The sequence below is a fragment of the Natrix helvetica genome (genome assembly GCF_964273705.1).
Source record: "Natrix helvetica genome assembly, chromosome: 3".
Lineage (NCBI taxonomy): Eukaryota > Metazoa > Chordata > Lepidosauria > Squamata > Natricidae > Natrix > Natrix helvetica.
The window spans coordinates 39,586,815-39,612,513 of NC_138549.1; the positions used below are offsets into that span (position 1 = coordinate 39,586,815).

Sequence of the window (25,699 nt, forward strand, 5' to 3'; positions counted from 1 at the left end):
GCCCCCCGGACACCCTCCGGAGGCTTCGGGGACCTTCAGGCGGCTTCCCTAAAGCCTTCGGAGCAGTCAAAATGACCCTCCAAGCAAACCGGAAATAACTTCCTGTTTGCTCGGAGGGTCGTTTTGAGCGCTCCAAAGTCTTCAGGGACCATCCGGAGACCTCCCAGACGCCTTCGGAGCGCTCAAAACGACCCTCCGAGCAAACCGGAAGTCACTTATGGTTTGCTTGGAGGGTCGTTTTAAGCAGACGGTCCCTGAAGCCTTTGGAGCGCTCAAAACAACCCACGGAGCAAACAGGAAGTCATTTACGGAAGCTCAGGAAGCCTCCAGAGGGCCTCCGGGGGGGGCTCTTTTCGCCCTCCCCAGGCTCCTATAAAGTCTCTGGAGGGCAAAAAATGGCTTTAAAAAAGAGTGAGCTCAGCTGGCCAGTGCACGCATGCGTGCTGGCCAGCTGATAGGGCAGCGCCTCCTCTGCCCTGACAAACAGGTGGCACGCATGCCATAGGTTCGCCATCACTGATATAAGGGAACTAAAACACAGGGGTATTTCAGAAGGCATTACATACGGGAGGCCTTGTTATTGAACTGGGAGAAGATTAAAAGGCAACATTATTTAAAAATTCCAGTCTGGTTATCAACTATTAAAGCATTTTCATATTCAGTAATATACAAAAAGGAACAAACAATTAGATATGGTGAAATATTGAATGCTAAGGGTGAACTTAAATCTATGCAAGAATTAGAAGAACAAGGTATAAGAATGAACTGGTTTTCATACACGCAAATACATTCTAGATATGATAAAGATTTTAAAATAGAAGGTTTTTAATGATAAAATGACTAACTTGGATAAAATTCTGACAGGTACTGATGAAAAGGTGATTAAAAAATTATATGGATACTTATTAGAGGTTAAACTAGAAGAAGTTAAAGAATCTATGATTGCTTGGGGGGGAAATTTTGGTCACGGAATTGATTTAGAGAAATGTCAAAAATTATGGTCACAAAATTATAAAATGACAATGTCAACAGCATATAAAGAAAACTTGTATAAGATGTTTTACAGGTGGCACTTACCCCCGGTGAGAATAGCAAGAATGTTCAAGGACAAATCAGAAAAATGTTGGAAATGTCATCAGATACCGGGTTCATATTACCATATGTGGTGGACATGCGTAAAAGCTAAAAGATACTGGACTAAAATCCACACTTGGTTGGAAAAAATGACTCAGAAACATATAGACTTTAAACCTGAGATTTTTTTATTGGGAATATTACCGGAAATATACAATAGAGACTTGAAATATTTGATTGAAAACATGTTAACGGCAGCTAGCATTGTATTTGCAAAAAATTGGAAAAAATGAGAAAATATCAACGCAGGAGGAAGTTATTCAGAAAATAATGGAAGGTGCTGAAATGAGTAAATTGACATTTGAAATTAGAGAACAAGAAGATGAACAATTTTATAAGGTATGGGATTTATTTTACCAATGGTTAGATAAAAAAACATGGAAATGAAAAACGTTGGAGAATTTTTATAAGAATAATAGAATAATACATTTAGGACGATGTAATGAATTGTTATAATATAAATGAATCCAATACCTAGAATATTTTGTTCAAAATGAAGGAATAATAATTATAGTCAAATAAATGATGTACAATGATAATAATGTATACATGTATACTAGACTGATAATTTGTGATTTTATATAAAATTGAAAGTGAGGACTATGGAAATGATGCACAAAAACTCTGCAACCAAATGACATGCTGTATGTGATTGAAGAAGGTTCTATGTGTTATGTGTTGTCTGTCTTTGTCCAAAAAAGAAAAATATTCTTTTTTTAAAAAAAGAGAGAGAGAAGGAAAAGGAACAAGAAATGATATTCAACCATTTTTCGGTTTTCGGAAATACCACCCCAAGAAAATATAAATTAAGAGCTGGAACAATAGAAAAAGAAAGGAAGAGAGGAGGAGAGGAAATGAGAGGAAAAGGAGGGAAGGAAGGAAGAGGTGAGGAGAGGAAGATGGAAGGGAGAAGGAGAGGAGAGAGAGTAGGAAGGGGAAGGGGTAGAGAGAAGTAGGGGAGAGGTAAGGGAAGAAGGAAGGGAAAGGAGACAAAAGAAGAAAGTAGAGAAGGGAGGGAGGGAGAGAAAGGAAGAGAGGAGAGGAGATGAGAGGAAGAGAAGGGAAGGAAGATAGGAGGAGAGGAAGATGGAAGGGAGAAGGAGAGAGGGGAAGAAGGGGAAGAGGAAGAGAGGAGGGGAGAGGTAAGGGAAGAAGGAAGGAAAGGAGGAAGTAAGTACGTAGAGAAGGGAGGGAGGGAGAAAAGAAAGGGAGAAGGTGGTGGTGTCAAAACAGGCAAGGGATGGTAAACAAAGCAACCCAAATGGAATATTGTAGTTCTATAAATGGAATGACAAATGTGTAAGAACCATGAATGTAAAAAAAAGAATAATAACTATGTGAATGTATACCTATAATTGTATATAGAGAACAAAACATTTAAAAAATGTTTTTTTTTTAAAAGCTACATGCAGCAGTCTTTATTCTCAAGAAGAAACAGTTGTGTTTTGTTTTGTTGCAACTAATCAAATGATTTGCCAAATATTAATTTCGGATTTTGACTAGTCATAGTTACATTAAAACATTGGGTGTCTGCACTGCACTAGATGGATGTCATAGGTTTGATTTGCAAGACAATACTAATTGGATTGTATTTTCTTCCAAAGGATCCTTGGAAAATATGATTAGAATTATATGGTTTCTGTTTTTTTAAATACCTGCTTCTTTTTTTTCCAGCCTTTGTTTTCTATATACCGTTTCCCCCAAAATAAGATCTCCCCGGATAATAAGCCCAATCAGGATTTTGAGCGCATGCGCTAAAAAAAGCCCTCCCCTAAAATATTTAACCGCATTACAGCCGATCCCCGCCATTTCCTGGGGGGAGGGGGTAACATGCCCCACGCATCCCACATATACCTGCCATCCACGCAGAACGTCCTCGCGGAGGCCACTCCTACAAACCCTAGCTACCGCACCTCTTCTCTTAGTGGCAGCCGCAAAAAGAGCTGCAGGCGCAGCAACGCTATGGCTGCCAAGAGAATGCCAGAAACAGAGACAGAACTTCCATCTCTTTCTGGATCAGCTGATCCACGGGCAGCGGGCCGAGGTAAAGGGGTCTCCTGCACCTCAAAAATAATAAGACCTCCCCGAAAATAAGGCCAAGCACTTATTGGGGGGATGGTCAAAAGAAAATAAGACCCTGCCCTATTTTTGGGGAAACATGGTATTTTCTGAGAGCTAACATTATGTAGCTACTGAGATCTTTCTCAGATGTTCTCTTCTTTGTAGTTCTTAGTATACCAGAATTGCAATAGGCATAAGAGAAAGCAACAGTTTTAATGTAATAGTACATAAATACAATACTACATTAACCAACAAATAAGCTGGTTACAAATAATTTACTAGTCTGGAAATCATTAATTTGGGAAAGACGATCGAGACTGATAATAACTTTGATATATGGAAGATGGTAGAAGAAATGCTTACTTTTTCTACTTAGTACCTTAACTGGTGTCTTTGTCAGTTGGGAAAAGATATTCAGGTTTCCTTTCTGCAAGGCTGACTAGCAGCTGCATCCGGCAGTTTTACCCAGGCAGTAAACATTAACAGGGATGTGAGAAGAGCAGAGAGTGAAATAGATTCCTCAACACTTTTTATTAGGAAAGATCCGTCAGTTAAATATTGCCTCCTGCAAAGTGAACTGGGGGAAAGGAGAAAAATGCACCAGAAGTGGGCATTTATACTACAATCATCTTTTGAGGCACTCCTGTAGAGATTCAGTTTTCTTTTTAAAAACTGTTACAGGCACCGTGCATGAAATATGAAATATTGATGCTGACATATTACCAATATGTTGATGATGCACTTCTATATACAGGTGAAACTCGAAAAATTAGAATATTGTGCAAAAGTTCATTTATTTCAGTAATGCAACTTAAAAGGTGAAACTAATATATGAGATAAGACTCATTACATGCAAAGCAAGATAGTTCAAGCCGTGATTTGTCATAATTGTGATGATTATGGCATACAGCTCAGGAAAATCCCAAATCCACCATCTCAGAAAATTAGAATATTACATGCAATCAATAAAAGAAGGATTGTACATAGAACAATATTGGACCTCTGAAAAGTATAAGCATGCATATGTACTCAGTACTTAGTTTGGGCCCCTTTTGCAGCAATTCCTTGCTAAATGCGGCATGGCATGGAAGCTTTCAGCCTGTGGCACTGCTGAGGTGTTATGGAAGACCAGGATGCTTCAGTAGCGGCCTTCAGCTCTTCTGCATTGTTCAGTCTCATGTCTCACATCTTTCTCTTGGCCATGCCCCATAGATTCTCTATGGGGTTCAGATCAGGCGAGTTTGCTGGCCAATCAAGCACAGTAATCCCACGGGCAGTGTGGGCAGCTGGAAAATGATGTCAGCATCCCCATAAAGCTCATCTGCGGAAGGAAGCATGAAGTGCTCCAAAATCTCCCGGTAGATGGCTGCATTGACCCTGGTCTTAATGAAGCACAATGGTCCAAAGTCTTGTTGCTCAGTGGTCCAAAGTCCTCTTTTCTGATGAGAGCAACTTTTGCCAAAAGCACCAAAACCTGATTCAATGACCGTGGGATTACTGTGCTTGATTGGCCTCTCCATTATAGAATTTTGACTGGCCTAGGAAGAGAGCCTTCTTTGCTACTGCCATTGCTTTGCTCCCAGAAGTGAGCAAAGCCCCCAATCACAAAGAGTCAAAACAATGTGTGGCCTTGTGTGGGGAGTACAGAGGACCATGTAACTATGGGGCTGGCTACTCCCTTGAGTCCCCCTTCCTGTAATAATCTTAACACCATATGGCGATTTTAGTATTCCGCCCCCTTTTTTATGTTTGTCATTATTCTTTTTTGAATTTTTAACACTAATTTAATTTTTAATTTCTAATGTTAATTTTTACCCTACCCTGGTTTAGGATGATGGGTCATTTGGAAATATAAAATATAAATAAATAATAGTCTGTTAATGGAAACAAAAGCAGAATATTTGTAATTTGTTCTGTTTTTCTGGTGGTTTCCTGCATTAAATTGGAAGTTTTCTTCTAGCTCACTCAGTTATACATACACTACACATTGTGTCTGTGTGTAACAGTTTTGTAATACAGTATTAAATTACTAGAATGGGTCACTTGATAAAAATATGCTCTTTTTGCTAGTTCAGACCATTCTCTTTCTGATGACTTGCTCTACTAAAGGAAGCTTCATGCTAAGGGAAAAAATACATAGTATTAGAATAAAGAAATTGTGTTACAGCTCAATGGAGCATAAAGCAGCTATTGGAAGTTTTTTTAAAAAAAACAAACAAACAACACAAGCAGTGGTGATCTCTGGTTTTTAGTTTAGTAACATTACGTTTTGTACTCTTGAATGATTTCTGACTAATTTTCTGGACCTGTGTGTGGTATAGTCACTGTTCTCAAATTCTAATCTTGGAAGGTTTGTATCCTGCTGAGATAAGAACATGTGGCTCTACAGTTACTGCTATATTACAACTCTCAGGTTATTTTCTCATTGGCCATTTGGCAAAAGTTACTGGAAATGGAAAGTTTAAAGCCAGTAGTAGACTTCTCAGACCTCAAAGCAGATGATGATTTGTCAACTATTACAGGAGTGGAAAATCTGCACATTCATCCTGTATCAAGAAGGATTAATGTCAAACTTCTTAGCAGCTACTATCAACTACGATAGTTTGCTGCCTGCTTTCCTGTTACAGAAGAACTTACAGATGTCCCAGCTGTATGGATGATTAAGTCCATCCCAAGCGACAGATAACCCAAATAGTTTTAATGACATGGGCAATGAAAAGATTGCCAATTTTCAAATCATCCTAATCCTAGGACCATGGACATAGCCATCCATGTAAAATGCCTTAGTCTCAAATTCCAGTTTCACAAATCCAAAATGTCAGTCATTTCAGCGTGGACAATAAACAAAGTGCCAGGTAAGCTACCAATCCTCACTAGTTTAATGGTTTACTCAAGCTTAATGGTTTAGGGAAGCTACTCCTTATTTTGTCCTTCAACTTTTAAACATGGTACTGGCTTTCTTTATATAATTATTATGGTACAAAAGTTATTGGGAATGCTGCAGGTTAAGCAAGTTTGGCCTATCCATATGATGCTTCCTTCACCTCCAAGAAAGAAAGAAAAAAGATTTTGGCTAATTTAGTTTCAGTTTTCCTCTTGGTCTAGAAATTAGCTAAGTGACTTGGTTTACACATTTTCCTAAACTATAATGTAATTGGCTTAAACAGTATGGTTTTAAATCATGGTTTATAGTTTTATTATGCAAACCCAACAATTGAGGAGTGTATTGAATCACAATTGAAGGCACCATTACTTAGTATAATGGACCAATCTGTTCAGACAGTGAATCACTGGTATACTTCACTTAAGTCAGGGGTGTCCAAACTTGGGAACTTTAAGACTTGTGGACTTCAACTCCCAGAATTCCCCAGCCAGCATAGCATGCTGGCTGGGGAATTCTGGGAGTTGAAGTCCACAAGTCTTAAAGTTCCCAAGTTTGGACACCCCTGACTTAAGGGATATATTTGGTTTCAGCTCAGTGCATTATTTGAACTTGGTCAATACATACATGTAATTTAAGCAAGCAAATGTACTTAAATGTCTTTAAATATGTGAATGAGTCATACAATCACAATTTAACCCACTCAGCATTAATTATTGCAAAGTTGCTTTAAAAAATTGCAGGATGGTTACCAAATAAAAGATAAGTAAGCAGCTGACGGATGTTGTCTTGTTTACCAGCCTGAGTTTTACCAATCACATCCATCTCCAGGCTACTTTTAACCGATAGCTAGCACATGATTAAAATACTGGTTTGGCCAAAAATTATTTTCCCTTTCTTAATTATACTCCTTAATTAAGCCAAGAGTATTAGGGACATATTTATGCATACAAGTCCATGAGTTAAGATTTTGCTCTAAATGTCAAAAGCGTTTACGGCCCTTCAGCTTAAATCTGCTCCTCCTTTCTTGGGTTTTCCAGCCCAAATATAATATACAATCATATTATATAATAATATAATTAAAAAGGGGAAACCAATACAGTATAATTAAGGAGTATAATTAAGAAGGAGAAAATAATCTTGTGGCCAAACCGGTATTTTTAATTATGTGCTAGCCTATCAGTTATAAGTAGCCTGAAGACTGATGGGGGGAGAGGATCAGCGTCCCGACCTCAATGTTGCTTCATATTCGCTTTCTCCCCAAACTTGAGCAGAGACGATCTTCGTACGCCACGTTTATCTGTCTCTAGGGAAAAGAGGGACAGGAACAGAGATTGCAAACGGTGGGATCCACCTTCATCACAGTTTGATGCACATTAGCAGAGTTACTTCTTCCTCGGAGTAAGAATTGATAACTTCCAAAGTTGAAATCGCGGCGTTAGAGAATCGATACTTTCTGCTCCCGGGCGCCGCTGCAACAAGAATAACTCAACGACGCCTACAGAGGAGAGCCGGTCAGACCTTTCCCAGTCGCTGTCCTCGGAAATTACCCGGAGCTTCGTCACCGCTGCAGCCCCGTCGCGGGTAAGTCACGGGAGGCGCCGCCAGCACTGAACGAAGGCGGCGCCCCCTCCCTGCGCTTCCTCCCAGGCTAGGCCACCTGTGACATCGTCCGGGGGAGGAGCAGGCCTTCCTACTTTCCAAGATCCCGGGACGGAAGGGGCTTCAAGGCTTTCTTTTCACATATAGATTCAGCCTGGAGGTTGATGGGTGATAGGATCGGGGTCCCATCCTCAATGTTACTTCCAATCCGCTGTCTCCCCAAAGTTGAGCAGGGACGATCTTCGTCCTCCGCATGTATTTGTCGCGAGTGAAAAGAGAGACGGGGATGTAGGTGGCTTCCCACTCGCGGAGAATGAAAGCTTTGGTGTAAAGAAGGCAGCATTTTGCTTTCTCTCCCTCTCTCCGCCCCCCCCACCCCGCAGCCTTCGGATAAGTGCTCTTTTTGCAGCGTGAAGACATTTGTATCGGTCACTCGCTGCCTGTGCAGTTGGGCAAGCATCAACACGAGCGTCCACCGCAGTGCAGAGAAATACTTGAATTTAGAACACTTCCTAATTCCCCGCAGGGGCTAAAGGGTAGACTTAGTCCATTGTACATATTTGTTTATAATGTTTGGGCTCCACGTTCTTGCTGCCTCCGGAGCGGATTGTCTGGCTACCATCGTTGGGCAAGATAGTATCTCTTTGCTAATATTGATCGCCCGGATTTCAGCTCCATATGGTATCTCGAACCGATGTATCTAAATTTCTAGTAGCCATGGAAAACAATCCTGGTTTTATTAGAGCGCTCATATATTCTAAGTTTCCTGTCTGGCAGAATTCTCGAGCAGTATATACCAAATACATTAAAACAATACCAGTGTAGCCCTATACATGTGTACTTTGTTGGGATTTCCTGTCTATGTCTTTTTTTCTTCCTGATTCTTAGACTCTGGCAGGATTCCTGCAGTTTTACTTGTATGGGTGGTTTGCAGATGGCTCTTTCCTAGGACAGAGAGAAAGTGATTGGCTCAAGGTCACCCAGCTGGCTTTGTGCCCAACACAGTACTAGAACTCAGGGTCTTTTAGCTTGATGCCTTAATCACTACACCAGAGTGACTCTCATATTTGTGTTACATCATAGTCATATCTTATTGAGTCCAATGTTCTGTGATTGCATGACTGTTGGAACCATAACACAATCTATAGATCAGGATTTTAGGACACATTGAACACTGTAATTTGCTAATAGGTCTCTACAGAGGGCCAGGACAAAGTATATAATATATGAGAAACACTGGTTTAGGTGGTTTTTGTAAGACGCTACATGTGAGCTACAAATGTACTCGGAATAATATTTTGCCCTTTGAATGTTGATCTCTGCAAAATCCTTCTGGCTCGGTGTTGTTGTTGCCAATATAACCTGTTCCACATACGTTTGACACAGTTAAGTTTTTACCTGCAATTTTTCTATGCCAAAGTGTTATTGAGAAAGCATGTTGAGCTTAATGAAATCACATAGCTAGTAGTGTTAGATGTCAGCAGTACATGTGGCCATTTTTTTCAAGTGCAATGTCTGCTGCCTCTTTTAAGTTATTTTTCACGCATTTGCACAGAACATTTCCACTGAACAAATATCATAGCAATATGCAATACTTGCTTTTTCTCTCTCTTCTCCTTAGCAGGCAAGCATTTTGAAAAGAATGCTGATGAAAGATCTTTTGAAGTTTGACCTACTTTTTAGTATTTGTAGGCAGACAAACACATAAAACATCTATTCAGCAGTACCGTAATTTTGCAATGTTTAACTTTGAAGATAATAGCTGCCATTAAAGATTAGCAATACCAGCTGCTTTAAGTTTGGGGAGATTTTGGAAGCCAGGGAAAAGCAGAGGCAACTGATTGGGTAAACTTTTGGAATTGTACTTTAAATCATCAGATTAATGATTGAAATTCTGTTGAGCTGAACAACCAAAGGTCTAGAAATTCTATATTTAGCTGCTATTGAAGTCTGTAAGGCTATCCAGTTTTGGCCAATTTAAGGTAACATTTGTATTTATTCCTTGATTGATTTTGAAAAATAAGACAATGTCGTCTGTCAAAGTTGAATGCATTGTGCCAGTGAACTGCAAGATTGGAGAATCGCCTGTATGGGAGGAAAAGGAAAATTCCCTTCTTTTTGTAGATATAACTGGCCAAAAAGTCTATCGATGGACTTCTCCCACCAAAGAATTGCAAAGTATTTCTGTGGGTAAGTAAAACAGTTTCATTTTAATAAGCCAAATGTTTACCTTTGTTCTTGAATATTTAATGTTCTAAAACTTAAGTGATAGAAAGAAGCATGTTAATAGTTGAATACCAATAAAATCCAGCATGGTATTTACTGGATGGAGGAGCAGACTACCTGTTGTGAAGTACTACATGATAACTTTCAAAAGAAAATTATTAAAATTGTTAGATATACAGTTACTATTTTTGTTCCTACCATTTCTTCTCTCCTTAATTCCTCCTAATCCCCTTAATGTGGTTTCCAGATGCCCCAGTGAGCACCGTATCACTTCGTAAATCTGGTGGCTACATGATCACACTGGGAACCCAGTTTGCAACTCTCAACTGGAAAAAGAAGTCCATTACCACCATTATTGACGTGGAGAAGGATAAACCCAACAACCGATTCAATGATGGGAAAGTGGATCCTGCAGGAAGATTAGTTGCAGGTAACTAGTTCTTAATTCAATCTATAAAAAAATATTCTTTTTTCTCTCAAGAAATTGTATCCTTTGTAAGATTGGTAGTTTCTAGTTCCATGAAGTAGAATCTTTATCTCTGCTGCTCCTTCCATGGGGAGGGCTGACTTGCGGAGGAGAAAACGAGGTCCTACATTTACATTTCCATACCATTAATCACGTGGGTTATTTGAGGGATGGAATGGGCAAATGATGAAGTATGTGTACCAATGTCTAAGTCAAATGTTGTGGCTTATGTGCTTGCATCAGACTATAAGGCTCAGTCATATAATGGTAGCATTTTAGGATAATGTCTTTGTGGGACATCATATTGGTGTCACTGTAGTTTACTGCAAATTTCATTGACCATCACACTGATGTTCAGGAGTTGTATCAATTCTGCCCCTATATAGTTACTTGCTGTGGTGTGTGCATTTAATCCTATCTGCCTACCCAGTTTCAAATGCTGGATATGTGTTCATTTTTCTTTTGTCCATAAAAACTTATTTTTAACTGGGATAGCTTGTATTTTGAAATCAGTTGTTTTAATTTTAAAATCTTCCCAGGACATTTTTTTCTCAACCAGGGACTATATCCAATCCAGAAAATTTCAGCAAACAACATTTGTTAAGGCATTAAATTGTTAATTTACAAAGTATTTGTAATTTGTCCCACAGGTAATCTATCTCTGCATAACAAACCCATCTTCCCTTCTCCCCACCATCATCCTGGTTTAAATCCTGTAGTTTATCCAATCCCTGTGTCAGCGTTCTAAATACCATGCATGAAATCAATCAAGGCAGAATCATCCTTAAAGTTCCAATTTAATCATACAGGCATGTTAGCACGTCTGTGGAATTCCAACTCTGATTTTCTTCCTGGAATTCCACCCAGTTGAAAGTTAATGATCTTATCCCCACACCCATAATCCATCACATGTTCCAATCATCATCTTTCACGCTGGCATCTACACCCCTCTGCTTCCGGTCAGGTGTCGAGGTGCGGAGACAAAAGATGACCTAGAAAAGAATCACAACAACACATTCCACAATCCTACTCCTTTCTATTCCCCCTTCTAACTATACACTAATGAAACACATATAAAATTATAATAGAAAGTGTGGCAGGCCAAAGATCCTAAAAAGAACATAACTACAGGCCTAATACCCTGCATATGATTAAATGAGCTATCATCCATGGGAGCTTAGTTCTTTTAATAAAACATGTCACAGTCCGATAAAGTACTACAAGACTCCTCTGGATTTGTGGAATTTAAAATATGTCTTCCAATTTGATTAGGATTACGGTTCAATAGCACCATTCCTTGCCTAACAGCTGAATTTTATATATGAATTTTCTTGCTACAGTTATTAAGTGACTCACTGCAGTTGTTAAGTCAGTAACGTGGTTGTTGAGTGAATCTGGCTTCCCCATTCATTTTGTTTGTCAGAAGGTCATAAAAGATGGTCACATGAACCTGGGACACTGCAACCATCATAAATATGAGTCCATTGCCAAGTATCTGAATTTTGATCATGTGACCATGGGGATCTTGCAATGGTTATGTGAAAAATAGTCATACATCGCTTTTTCTCATGCCATTGTAACATCAAACGGTCCCCAAGTGAACTGCTGTAAGTGGTGGACTACTTGCATTTGTATTATGGACAGGCCACTGAGAAGAAAAGAAACGGATTGGTCTCTGTGGTGCTCTGTTATCTTTCCCTGCTAACTCTCTGGTTCTCATAGGTACGATGTCTCAGGAGATTCGTCCTGCGGTGGTGGAGCGGCACCAGGGCTCGCTCTACACTCTCTTTCCCGACCATTCTGTGGTGAAACATTTTGACAAGGTGGACATCTCCAACGGTTTGGATTGGTCTCTGGATCACAGAACCTTCTTCTATATCGACAGCCTTTCGTACCACGTTGATGCCTTTGATTATGACCTGCAAACTGGGAAGCTTTGTATGTCTACTTTCCATGTTTTGAAATGCTTATCAAAGTTGTTTCTTCAATGCCATTTTAAAGTGGTTGCTCTCTCTCTCTCTCTCTCTCTCTCTCTCTCTCTCTCTCTCTCTCTCTCACTCTCTCACTCTCACTCTCTCACTCTCACTCACTCTCTCACTCACTCTTGGTCTTGTAGTTAAAGGACCAGGCTAGAAACTGGAAGACTATGAGTTCTAGTCTTAGGCACATAGCCACCAGGTGACTTTGGCCCAGTCACTCTCCGTTCTAGGAAGAAGGTGGGAGCGGCAAGGCACTTCTGAAATGTTGCCAATAAAACTGTAGGGGATAATCCAGGCTGTTGACAGGAATCAACATTGACTTGAAGAGGTGCGCACGCACACATAACACACACATTCTACTGTAGTAGAATGCCTAGAGTGACAAGTCATTTTATGTAAAATTCCAATTGATTTTTACATGGTTAAAGGCCAGCTTTAACATTTATTGGGCATATTAGAAATGACTGTAATTTCAGCAACATAGTTGCCTGTTTTCACAAGGAGAGGGGATGAGATATAATCTGTGTGTATTAAGACACACCACAATGCACAACACACAAAACACAACATTAACATAAAGCACAACATAACACACATCTGTTTGCAACTCTTTAACCCCAGAAGTGTGAGGTGAGGTTTCCCCAGCTGTGGTCATCTGGTTGTTTATACACACAATGGCTTCACTTCACTGGTAGCCACAGTAGAGTGTGATTGCAGGCATGCACATGCACACAGTTGGAGAAGCCTTTGAAGCAGCTATTCTAAGCCTTTCAGAAGATTCAGAGCTTTAATATTTGGAGGAAGAATGTTTCACTTATGCATTTTGTGATATTAAGATGCAGCCATGATAAAAACTTGCACTCTTCAATAAAGAAAGCAATAAGCACTAATATCACTATTTTCTTCCCTTTCAGAACTGATGGTGTCATGTCTTCTCTATCTCTTCTCCCTCTTTGGCTACTGCTAAACAGACCCAAAGTCTTATTTTGCCATCTCTGTCTTGTGATTGCTTATAAAGATAACGTTGTTTTATTCTGTAGTATAAAAGTAAAAAATCTTTACTATAAAAGTAAAAACGTAAAGTAAAAAAAAAATCAAAATATGTACCAGTATAAACTATTCTGGAAAAAAAAATCAAAACACGTAGAACCTACGCCCCCCCCCCCCATCCTCTTTTAGGTGGATGGACTGGTGCTCTACTGTATGAGCCAGGTATCATGTCTGTAAGCCACCCAGAGTCACTTTATAGGGGAGATGGGTGGCATCAGAATTAAATAAACAAACAAACAAGTAACATAGCTTATGAGGAGAAAACATTCATCTAGGTTTCCCCATCTCTGGAACATAGCCTTGCACAACTCAATGAATCCACTTTCACAGATACAGCACATCCATGCTAAATTGAACTTGATTTCCAAAAATATGTTTCTTATTCCTATTTGCTTTCCCAACTATGTAGTTCAGTTAATCTTACCCATTTAAGATAAATATACATGCTGGAAGACAATGTCAGTAATTCAGAGAAGTCGACCTCTGGACATCCTTTTGCTACAATATTAAATTACAAATAAAAGCTAGGTTCCCTAAGACTCGGATTTACAGTTTAAAATATTTTCCAGCATGAACCCAAGGAAGGGCTCCTTCCAAGATAAATAAATTCATGATGTTTCCCTTTGAATTTCTTCTTGTAAAAATATTACTTGGGAAAAGTGTGGCTTAGCTTGTAATATCTTTCAATGGCTTTTTTTCAGGCAACCGGAGGAGCATATACAAATTGGAAAAGGAAGAGTCCATTCCTGATGGGATGTGTATTGATACAGAGGGGAAGCTTTGGGTGGCCTGTTATGGTGGAGGACGGGTAATCCGTATAGATCCTGAAACAGGTTAGCAATTGTGAGGAGTGGACCGGGGAATCCACTGATAGTCCACATTTCTTTCCTGAGATCAAGCTGTTTGGTGTAAAGGATCTGGAGCAAACACAATATGTGTGTTTTATTAGTTTCAGAATTCCTTTGCTCATGTAGAGATGCTTATACACAGGGGTGGGCTTCAAAAATCTCAGCAACAAGTTCTCTGCCCAGTTGCTGGATGGGCGTAGCCATGGTGGGCGTGGCCCAGTCGGTCTCCTGCACCATGGCTGAGGAGGGGCATATTTGCCTTACCCAGGCTCCAGAGGCTTTCATCAAGCCTCTGGGAGGGTGGAAACTGCTTCCCCCATGCAACGGAGGCCCTCTGGAACTTCCGGGAGGTTCGTTTTTCCCCGTCCTTGAGTCTCCACGCAGGCCCTGCACTTACCTTGCATCCAAAATGGTCCGTGTGGAGACTCCTGGGAGGGGTGGAGTGGGATTTGGAGGTTCTCTGAACCAGCCATAACATTAGGTTCTCCCAAACCCGAGTGAACCCGTAGTAGCCCAACCCTGCTTATACATTATAATGTATAATATATAATAAGGCCTTATCTCATCTGCAAAGCAGCCCATGCTTTAGTTTACTTGTTCATGTAAATGGAAAACCTTCGGTGAAACCTCTGTGATAATGTCATCCCACAAATGCCAGGCCTTCCTGCGTGTGATCCAGAAGCTAGATTTAGGTGCAAAAAGCCCTGGGTTCAATCCCCAACATCGCCAGGTAAAAAGATCAAAGAATTTGAAAGTCATCTCTGTGCCCAACGAGATTCTGTAGACTTTGCCAGATAGATAAAATACTTTGTCTGTAGGTCTATGACAATTCGTTGTGGCTAATTCACCATGGCCAACTCACTGTGAAACAACTCACTGTGGGACTAGAGTTACACTAATATCAAAGACATGGTGGAGTAGAATCATTAAAGGAAGGATGCAAAAGGAAGGACAGAATAAAATGTTAATGGCAAAAATTAGAATAATTTTTTTAATTTATTTTAAATAATTAAATCAAATTGTTACCTTGCCCTGTGGCGAGTTGTCCATGGTGAATTGTCCCATGATGAGTTGGCCACAACGAGTTGGCTGTGGTGAGTTATTCCATTCTGTCATCTGGCATACAGCCTACAATATTCCTAGCTTCCATAGTGAAAGAACAATCAGACAACTGGTTCAAAGGTCCCGTTTCTTACAAATGGATCACATTCATGCACAATGCATCCAACCAGTATTTTGCCTTTGAAAAATTGCATCTAAGACTGTGAAGCTCTTTTTTCCAGCATTAGGTCCTACCTTTTGTTTCTTTAGGGTAGAGTGTTTAACCTGCAGATTTGCATGCAGACTCCAGCCCGCCATTTGCAGCCCTCACTCCCTCATTTGTGTGTCGATGGGTGTTTACTTTTTTCCAAATTTAAGGAGGGAAAAGTACTGGTTGCTCTCTGCAGGTCTGCTGCCCTTTGTTAAGGAAACAACCCGATTTATTTTAACAGGGAAAAGAATTCAGACAGTGAAGCTGCCTGTAGACAATACAACTTCTTGTTCGTTTGGTGGATATGATTATTCAGAACTGTATGTCACTTCTGCTGGACTGGATGAGTCGTCTCTCATACGACAACCCCAAGCGGGTGGCATTTTCAAGGTAATCAGAGAGCTGCAGTGCATTTGAAATCATGATATGAGTGATACAGTGGTTGGGGGGCAACATTTGGTTAATTTAACCTAGGGGATCGGGGGGGGGGTCAATAAAGTCAAGATGGCATCTATTCTAATAATTCCCCTCCCCCAGCATTTTTTGATTTAATATGAGGTCCTTGGTGCTCTGAGTTTGGTTGTTTTGTTGCAGACATTTCATTACGCAATGAGGTGTCATCAGTACATTGATGCAGAGGGCAGAGGGGAGAGCACTAATCATGTTACTAGTTGGGTACTGAAATGTTTGCAAGAAAACAACAAAGAACAGAGTTCCAAGGACCTCACAGTTCAATCCTGACTTACAAATATTTTCTTCTATTGATCTCTGTTTTAACTGTCCAATTTAAGAGCTAAATTTTAATCTAATTTTAGCTGTGTATACTATTGTTTGTATGGTTTTTTAAATTTATACCTGTACACCGCCCCGAGTCCCTTCGGGGAGAGGGGGCGGTCTAGAAATCTAATTAAATAAATAAATAAATAAACGAACATCTTTTTTTAAAAAAAAACCAGATCTTTTTAAAAGCATACTTTAACAAAAGTAAGGTTTTTAAAAAATGCATGTAAAATAGAAACAGATAGCAGATTCAATGCTATGTCTTTAAATACCTAACTTTGCTTTTGGGTTTAGGATTAGAATGGCTGGTGGTTATTTTGTTGGAGTTTTAGGGTGTTTTATGCGGTTCTTTTTGTTTTGTTTTCTTTTTACTATTTTATTGTCTCTTGTGCTTGGGTGTTAAGCTATATAATGTCATCTGGGAGTCAGAAACCCTCCAAATCTAATGAAACGAATGAACATATGCAGGCAAATATTTATTTTTCAAATAAATGCTTTGAGTTTATTAGGAAAGATGAGACAATTTTGAAAGTATCATGTTCATATCCTCATTTTTTAAAAAACAGATTACTGGCCTTGGGGTGAAAGGAATCCCACCATATTCATATGCAGGTTAAGACACCAATATCAAAACAAGGACGGAAGGAAGACAGCATTGCATCACTACAGAATTTATCTGTCTTGTTTTTTAGAAGCTATAAAAGGATGGTAGACCAACAAATACAGGAAGAATTTCTCAAGCCATGAATTCAGATTTGAATTGTGTCCAATTTGCTTTTTTATTATAGCTGACTTAAAAAATGTTTTTCCTTTCTGTTAAATCAATATTTTAAATAAAGTTTCAAATATATAAATATTGTTTATGTGTGAATTTATCAATCTGCTGATTGACAAGCAAATGAATATTTAGCTATAACATGAGACACATGCTGCCTATTTTCCCAACTCTGCTCCTTTCTTTTCTATTTCATCCACAAGTCTTTCTCTGCACACTTACAAACTTTTACCTTACCATCTTATTGGATCCCATCCAGTATCAGCTATTGTCGTCACTTTTATCAACCTCCTCCCCTACCCCCCTCCCAGAGGTGGTATTCAGCTCGTTCTCTCCAGTTTGGGCGAACTGGTAGTAGCGGTTGCTGGAGGCTCCACCATCAACCTTGACATAATGCACAACCTTTTGCGCATGCGAATCGGTAGGGAAGGTAAGTGAATCCCTCTGCTGCTCCCTCCCTCCCTTTTCATTGACCATCCTTCAAGCCAAGGTGCTATATTTTTATTCTAGCAGAGGTTTCTACAATCCCTCTGCCCACAACAAACTCATATTGCTTGTAACTCACCTTCACAACCCGGCTGAGAGTTCAGAGTCAGAACCTTTGGGGGGAAGCATGGAGTGCAGTTAAAAGGAGCTATCCGTCTCCATTAGCCATCATCTACCGCTTTCACTCTGGCACTCAAAAGTGTTTATGTGCAGAGAATGTGTGCCCCAAATAGGTCTCTTGCTGACCATTTACAGAAGAGAGGTAAGAACATGCTGGCTGTAGGGATTCCACAATTCACAAGTCTTCCGCTACATCTTTTTTGCTTATGTTCTAGCAGCTACTCTTTTTTTTTGTAATTTTTTTTATTGGTTTTAAAATATTTATGGGGAAAAGGTAAAAGGGTACATAGAAAATTTTGGTAGCTCGCATGTTAGTAGTAGAAATCCCTCCAAATCTCACACTTTTTGCAATTTTAAAAATAACATATAAAAGATAAGCATAAACAGAATTCTTACTTTATATCAACCATGTGTTTAATCATCTCTTGCTTTGTCACTTCTAGTATATCAACAATTACAATAATGTTTCAGATATATTTGTTTTTGTGACCCGAGCCTTTTCGATATTGCTCCCTCCTCCCTGTTCCCAGGTGGAGCCATAGCCCGCCCCCATTCCCCATGTCTTGTACATTGCTGCCTTTTCCCCCACCTCCGCTATCTTCGTCCTCTGGGAGAGAAAAGTGTTTTTTTAATAAAGGCTTCGGCCTCATCCACTGTCTTAATTCTAATTCGGCTTCCCTCCCAGAAAATCAGCATTCCTTCTGGCAATAACCATCTAAACCAAATTCCTCTATTGTATAGTTTCTTTGATAAGGAAGAATACTTCCTCCTTTTTTCTCTTATCTTTTTCAGAATTTGCTTTAGAATGGTAATTTCTTTATCTTGATATTTTAAAGGTCCCTCCCTTTGGGCACCTAGCACCTCATCTCTTGTGGTCCTCCTGAGAAATTTAACATGTACCTCTCTTGGAACAGCTGCCCCTTCCTCCAGCACCACAATTCTTTGTCTATTTTCTGTTATGTTATGTTGTACCCCTCTGAGTTCGTCTTTGAGATCTGCCACTTCCTTCTTCAGTTCATTTTGACCTCTCATAATTTCCTGAAACATTTGGTTGACAGATAATTCTTTTGAGCTCCCTCCAGCCGCTTCTTTTTATAGCAATGAAGTAATTTTCGTCTGCTGGGTACTTGGACTGGAAGTTGCTGAAGCGGGAGCCGATAGTGACCTGCCCATTGGTGGTTTCTTAGTTGTCATTGTCTAAGTTCAGAGATGGTAAATCTTTTACAAAAGAAAATGGCGTCAGTGGAGCGCGCAGCTGGTCCGGTCCAAGGTAGCAGGCAAATCCGAAAGTAAAAAGTTAATTCTCCTTCACTGTTCCAAGACACAGAGGTACACCAGAAAGAGAAAAATCAAATAATCAAAATCCAGAAAGTCCATGTAACAGAAGAGGTCCAGGGCACCCTCAGGGGAGGTATTAAAAAATACCAGAGATTATCATTTTTCCCCCCAAGGTGGTTTCAAAAGGCAGACTTCATTGATAAGTACAAAAACAAGAACGGAGGGGAGCCATCTTGACTCCTCCTTTTCGCAGGGAGAAGAGGGAAAAATTTTAAAAACAGCTCAGCAAGCACTCTTGCAACTGCGATTTCAGTCTTTCTCGCATAGTTAATTCAGGTGGCAAGTCAGCCTTTGTTCTCTCTCCATTCCGATGTAGAGAGAGATAGTTTAAATGCCGCTTTGTCCGAGGGGGGGGTTAAAGAAAAAAAAACACCGCCCTCTAATCTTCGGTTTTAAATAAATTGAACAGGAATTTACAATAATCTGCTGCCTATCTGTTACCAATAGTTGAAGAGATTAGGAAGTATCCTCCACCACCAACATTTCAGCCGCACTTCCTTTGATTGACTTGTTCCTCCTGGAACCCATTCGGTGAAGGGGCAAGCATGCCCCCCTTCTGCTCCCCGGCTCCTGGGGCGAAGCTGGAAAACCCCGCAACGGCTGCCGCTGAGTCTGGGGGGCTCCAACAAGCCGCCCTATGGCAGGGACCCCTCCAAGGCCTCCTGTGCTCCTGAACGGACCCCACCGAGAAGACAAGCGGCAGACGAAACGTCCGTCGCCTACAGGGACCGGAAGTCGAAAACCTTCTAGCAGCTACTCTTCACGGTTAGACAGCATCTCCTACGCTGGGGAACCACAAGAATAAAAATTTGAGCTTTCCTGGCTCATTTCTAAAAGGGATGATTATTCACTGGGGACCCAATGGGGGAATTCCATGCTGGAGGTGGCTGCTAGATTGATGTCAGAGTCCACCTCTCCCCCTGTTCTCTGCTCTTCAACCATCCTTTTTGATTATCATATTTATGTATTCTCATTTTTGTTTTCATTGTTTATTTTATTGTTTATTATTTTACTTCTGCTTTGTTTGCACTCTTCATTTCTTCATTTTTATGGTTGCAGCCCCATACATAGTGAAAAAGGGGGCAAATAAATTTAATACTACATAAATGCATACCTGTTGTGGCCCGCAGGGTCCAGTTGAGCTGCTGTTGGACTTGGATAGTGAGGAACCATATGAGTCTGCCCTGGACGATGTGGAGGACCCTGTGCAGGGTTCATACTCAGAGCAGGGAGCAGAGAGGCTGGTTGGCCACCAGGAGGTGCTTGAGGCATGAAGCAGTGGGGAGGATCAAAGGCAATTTGTCCCTGATGCTAGATTGGGAAGGAAGCAGCAACTCTGTAGGCAGACTCACAGAAGATGATTAAGCACAGGTGGTTGTGGATTGGCCCCTCCCAAGAGAGATTATAGATGAGGCATTGGGAGGGGACATTTGCAGGAAACAACTGTTCAAATTAGTAGTTAAGAAAATCTATCTGTGTATTCTAGCCGTGTCTGTTTGTTTGGACTATCTGCGTTGCTTTATTTGAATTATCTGGGTTGCTCTATTGAACGTGAGTTTTCTGGGCCCTCAGACAAAGGATTCGTCATCTCAGTAATTAAACAGTGGCAAACAGCCAAGCCTGTGTTCTGGCTTATTCACAGGTGTGTGTGGGGGGGTGGGGGTGTCAGAACACATACCTATATATAAAGCATACATACATAGTGTGGCCCACTTATTCTTAATTTACTTATCATTTTATTCTATACATAACAATCTTGATGCTATGTTTATCACATTTATATTTCTTACACAAAAAATACAGGAGTATTTTTTTTATCCATCTCTTGATATTCCCACTCATCTAGATCAAGGGTATCCAACCTCGGCAACTTTAAGATTTGTGGACTTTGACCCCCAGAATTCCCCACCCAGTCATGTTGGCTGGGGAATTCTGGGAACTGAAGTCCACAGTCTTAAAATTGCCAAGGTTGGACACCCCTGAACTAGATAATAGAATTGAAATATTCCTACTCATAGTTGAGGAGGACAGCAGCGTTGAAATGCAGAGAGGAAAATGGGAGAAGGAAAACAGCAGAGATGCTGTTTGTGGCAGCACAATCAAGTTCCACCCTTTGTACATACATTGATGTTGCATGTACACAAAAACCCTACTTCATTATCACTCCTAGAAATGCCAAATTACCACCTTAGATATTCTACATTAGATACTCCCATATGCCTATGTCTGAATAAAAACACTTCCCCTATCCTATTATAAGTAAGTATAAATACAGATCACTTAATGAAGATATTGTTATTTTAAGTCCTAACAATTATTAACCAATAATTTAAGGAGATTATTAATGTTAAAAAAATCAGTATATCTTATTTTCTTTCAGATTTATAATACCACTGCAGAAAACTCACGTTGAAAAGAGTCCGACCAAGAATTATAGTACTGTATTACCAAATGTTTTTTTTAATGTCTATTTGCACACCATACCACAAATTACTCAATCACATTTTAGCCTATGATTAGTTTCTGGTTCAGTGTATTATTCAATGTATTCGCCACATAATTATGAATCAATCATTATTTAAATCATTGAGTAAATCAAAATTACGTTAACCAAACCAGCCACTGTCTTGAATATAAATTACTCATAACTACTTTATTATTATTCTCTGTTAGTTATCTTAGGTCTTATGTTTTGATATGTTGAATGTGTGACTTTTTGAATATTCTTAAATGCTACTTGTTTATTTATATTAATAAGCTGATTGTTCTCACAATATCTAAGACTGAGATGATTTTTGGTACCTAAGAGAAATTCAAACATGTATCTCTCTTTTCCCTGGCACTGCATATAACGCAATAATTACAGTATGGCACATTAAAAACTCATAATTTGCTACCATTTCATTTTTTTGAAGGAAGGGGTGAAAAGATTGAGGAAACAATGGGAAATCAATTTTAAATAGAGGATTCCCTTAAAATTCCATGAAAGAAGTACTGCAGGACAATTACACATTAACAATTTTGCATGGAATCAACTTTTCTTTTTAGCTCTGTTCTTGAAGGGTTGTATCTAGACTCAGTCAATGGTAGCAAGTTTCCATAGACTAAGTATGTCTAAATAATTTTGGGAAATTTTAATGTTGATTAACATGCATAACTTTACAATCATGGCCTTTCCTTTTAGAAGCGCAATATGTAATTACTATTAACAGCTAAAAACAATATATTGATCTATACTAGTAAGGGTTTTGTCAGAACCTGACAAAAGTTTCTTCAATGTGCAGTTTTACTTTCAAATTCTTATTGGCAACATAACAATAATCTAAGAGAAACAAGCGATTACAATTTGGTTTTAAAATGGAATCGAATTTTGCTCAATCGAAATGTCATTTAACAAAAAGTATAATTCTATTCCGATTGAAAAGAATTCTGAAGCACTCAAAAGCTTTTGCTTTAATATTTTGGTTACATTATATATAATTCTGAGCTAACTGTGGATTTTTGAATGCTTACCTAAGGTCATTTTTAACTAACATGATCTATATGTGAAGTTTGTAAATAAATAAGATTTAGGAAAAATCCCACGGGCCAGGTCTAAGCACCCCACAGACCAGATCCAACCCCCGGGCCTTGAGTTTGACACCCCTGATTTAGCACGATCAACCTATAAAATCCTGCCCAAATGCTCCAGGTCCAAGCAACTCCCTTTACAAGGTAAACTCGGGATTTTCTCTTGAAGAATATGAAGGGTAAGACTTTATCAGTAAAACACTTCATCTCATTGAAGTATGACAGTCATCTTGCAATCTACTGAAGTGGGTTTGGCTCTTGTACAGTGCAACACATTCTAAATTCTCTCCCTCTTAAGCTAGGAACAGAGAGTAATAGACCATTTGGAACATTCCCATTGAATGCTATGCCATCAAGAGGATTTTCTTTCTCTGGATCTATATAAATAGGTTCCCACATTGCACAAAGCCAGTATTTGTTTAACTGCTCACTGAGTGAACTAGAGTGGTTGAGCTTCATATCCTACTGAGCCATAACCCAACAAATCGCATTACTATTTTGTGCAAAGAGAATGTATTCCAAATGTGATATTGGAGACTTGATATAACAATCTAGCTCAGTGGTTCCCAAACTTTTTCAGTCCACCGCCCCCTTGGTGCTACAAACTGATCCTCAGTGTCCCCCACCCAGTGGTGGAATTAAATTTTTTTTACGACCGGTTCTGTGGGCGTGGCTTGATGGGCGTGGCTGGGGGAGTCATGTGACTGGGTGATTTGCATGAAGGAATAAAGATAGTAACAGTAAAATTCAAAACTGTAACAATTAATTGCACATTTATTCAAAATCCAATTTAAAAACCTTTGTAGTTAGTTAATTCAACAAAATTGTTGAACATGATCCAGTGATACCAGGTTTTCAAAGCCTGATAGTCATTTATTAAGAACCTTAGTAACTAGTAACTTAGTAAACTTAGCAAAATTTAGTAACTACTTCACTGTTCAGTAAATTGTTAATGTGATGGATGGGCTTGATGAAGTGATACCAGTTTCCCAATGTCTGGTTTTAAGTCACTTAGCAGGAGTCTTAAATCACCACATTCAGTAATCTGGAGTCATTTTCTTTGCTTGGAGACCACACTGAAGCCATGTTCCACCAAATATGATGTTGGAAATGCAACAAGGAGCTTCTTAACCACTGTCCATAGTGCAGGATAGCGATCAGAAATTTCTTTCTGTAACTAAAACTCTTGGTACAATTTCTTGAACTTTGGCTTCAGCTCAATGTCACCAACATTTGCTTGAATTATTTGATGAGATTATTGCATGGTACCTAGGGATTCCCAATATGGAAAGTGAGAATGGGAACATTTTAACAGATCTATATGTTTTGGGTTACAATTTTCACTAAAGAACCATGGAGATGAAAAGGGAAATATAGGCAATGGAGTCCAATCCCCCTCCTCAACAGTTTGGAAGAATAACTCTAGCAAAATGCCGCCTTTTACCTCTTTGGGAAATCATTAATAATAATAATAATAATAATAATAATAATAATAATAATAATAATAATAATAATAATAATAATAATAATAATAATAATAATAATAATAATTTATTTATTTATTTATTTATTTTTCCCAATACAACTCATGCAAAGGGTCATCCACAACTACATTACATTTTCCACACTCATATTTGTGATTCCTTATAACTTCTTTAAACTAAACATTTTTAGTACAAATCAACGCATTGACATATATATCACTAATGCAGTTTCCTATCTCTTCCATTGACATAATTAACACCTTATGTATTGAATACAAGTATATCAAGTATAGGTTAAACATGAATTGAAAAACATCTAATTCAAATGTATAAGCTGTGAATTTATTATATAATCACAGGCAAACATTGCACTTATGCCTAAATCCTCTACCCACGCACATTATAAGACAGATAAAACTATCTTAGCTGGCTGTTGTAAATATTACTCTGCTAATTCAACAAGAAATGCTACTGCATGAATTCTTAATGCAGAACACAATTAAAAGTGATTTTAGCAATTTTCTTTCCAAGTTAATTCAAAATGTATATCCAAATGTTCCTCTTATTTTTTTCCCAAGCACTAGGGAGGATTATATTCAAAACCAGACACTTTTGCTGTGTGTGTGTGTGTGTGTTTGCTTGCTTCTGGTCTCCAGAGTCAGAAGGGCCGGTTGGGACCCCCAGAGGTCATCTAGTCCCACCCCAGACAGCGCCTCCCCGCCCCACATTCCCCAGCCCCACCTCCTCTGAGAAGGCTCCGGTGGGGGGGGGAATGCAGAGCCCCTGCAGAGAGCCCCTGCTGCTCTCCCTCACCCTTCACTCTTACTCCCTCCCTCTCTTCGCAGGCCAAGCGGCCGCAGCGTTACTGGGATGGTGATCATGGATGTGCTGTCGCCCCGTGGAGGGGAGGTCTGGCCGCCAGCAAAGGGCTTCTGCTGAGGCACCCCATGCAGGCAAAATAGCGAGCGAGCGAAGGAGGATCAGGCAGGGCACCAAGGCCCCTTCCCCTCCCACTTTGTCTTGATGAGGTCGCTGCAACTTCTGGGCGCGGATGGACGGAGGTAGCCAAAGCAGCCCAGGCCGACGAACGGGCGAGCAATGGACAATCAGGCAGCTCTCTCACTCGCTCACCTGCCCCCCGGGCTTCCCCACCACTCTGGCTACCTCTGTCCGTCCGCGCCCGCAGCTGCAGAGACCTCATCAAGACAAAGTGGGAGCAAAGGGAGGCAAAATGGCCTCCCTTTGATCACTCGCTTTCCCCTCCTGTCCGCACTATGCTAGCCCTGCTCTCACTGATTGGCTGGCTCACCAATCGTCCCGCCCACCTCTAAGAGCCCTATCTATAGAAAGCCAAGCAGAAAAAAAGTTAACTGGGTTTAGATAGGGCTCTTAGAGGTGGGTGGGGTGATTGGTGAGCCAGCCAATCAGTGAGTGGACAGGGCTAGCATAGTGCAGATGGGTGGGGGAAGCGATCGATCGAGCAGCTTCTGGATGGGCGGGGGTGAGTGAGCAAACTTGTTCTGAATAGCTCGCTAGAGGAGGCCACCTCCAGCACTCCTTTGCCACCCCCCTTGCCTCTTGCCCCCCCCCGCCGCCCCCCTGGCCTCTTACCACCCCCCTAAGCCATCTCACCGCCCCCTAGGGGGC

General features: G+C 40.1%; 1 protein-coding gene across 1 annotated transcript; it reads left to right on the forward strand.

Moving 5' to 3' along the window:
- The first annotated feature begins 7,290 nt into the window (after nt 1–7,290).
- Nucleotides 7,291–17,117, forward strand: RGN (regucalcin). Its single transcript, XM_081949532.1, has 7 exons — nt 7,291–7,660; nt 9,703–9,868; nt 10,152–10,334; nt 12,093–12,308; nt 14,101–14,232; nt 15,741–15,889; nt 16,846–17,117. The coding sequence occupies exons 2-7, from the start codon at nt 9,706–9,708 to the stop codon at nt 16,894–16,896; spliced, it is 894 nt and encodes a 297-aa protein (XP_081805658.1). The 5' UTR covers nt 7,291–7,660; nt 9,703–9,705; the 3' UTR covers nt 16,897–17,117.
- Nucleotides 17,118–25,699: the final 8,582 nt, after the last annotated feature.

Bases quoted from the DNA above. Each gene is read 5' to 3' on its own strand.
- RGN (XM_081949532.1), top strand. From the start codon at position 9,706: ATGTCGTCTGTCAAAGTTGAATGCATTGTGCCAGTGAACTGCAAGATT. The intron at 10,335-12,092 runs GTAACTAGTTCT...TGGTTCTCATAG, and splicing joins TGCAGGAAGATTAGTTGCAG to GTACGATGTCTCAGGAGATT. The intron at 15,890-16,845 runs GTAATCAGAGAG...TTTAAAAAACAG, and splicing joins AAGCGGGTGGCATTTTCAAG to ATTACTGGCCTTGGGGTGAA.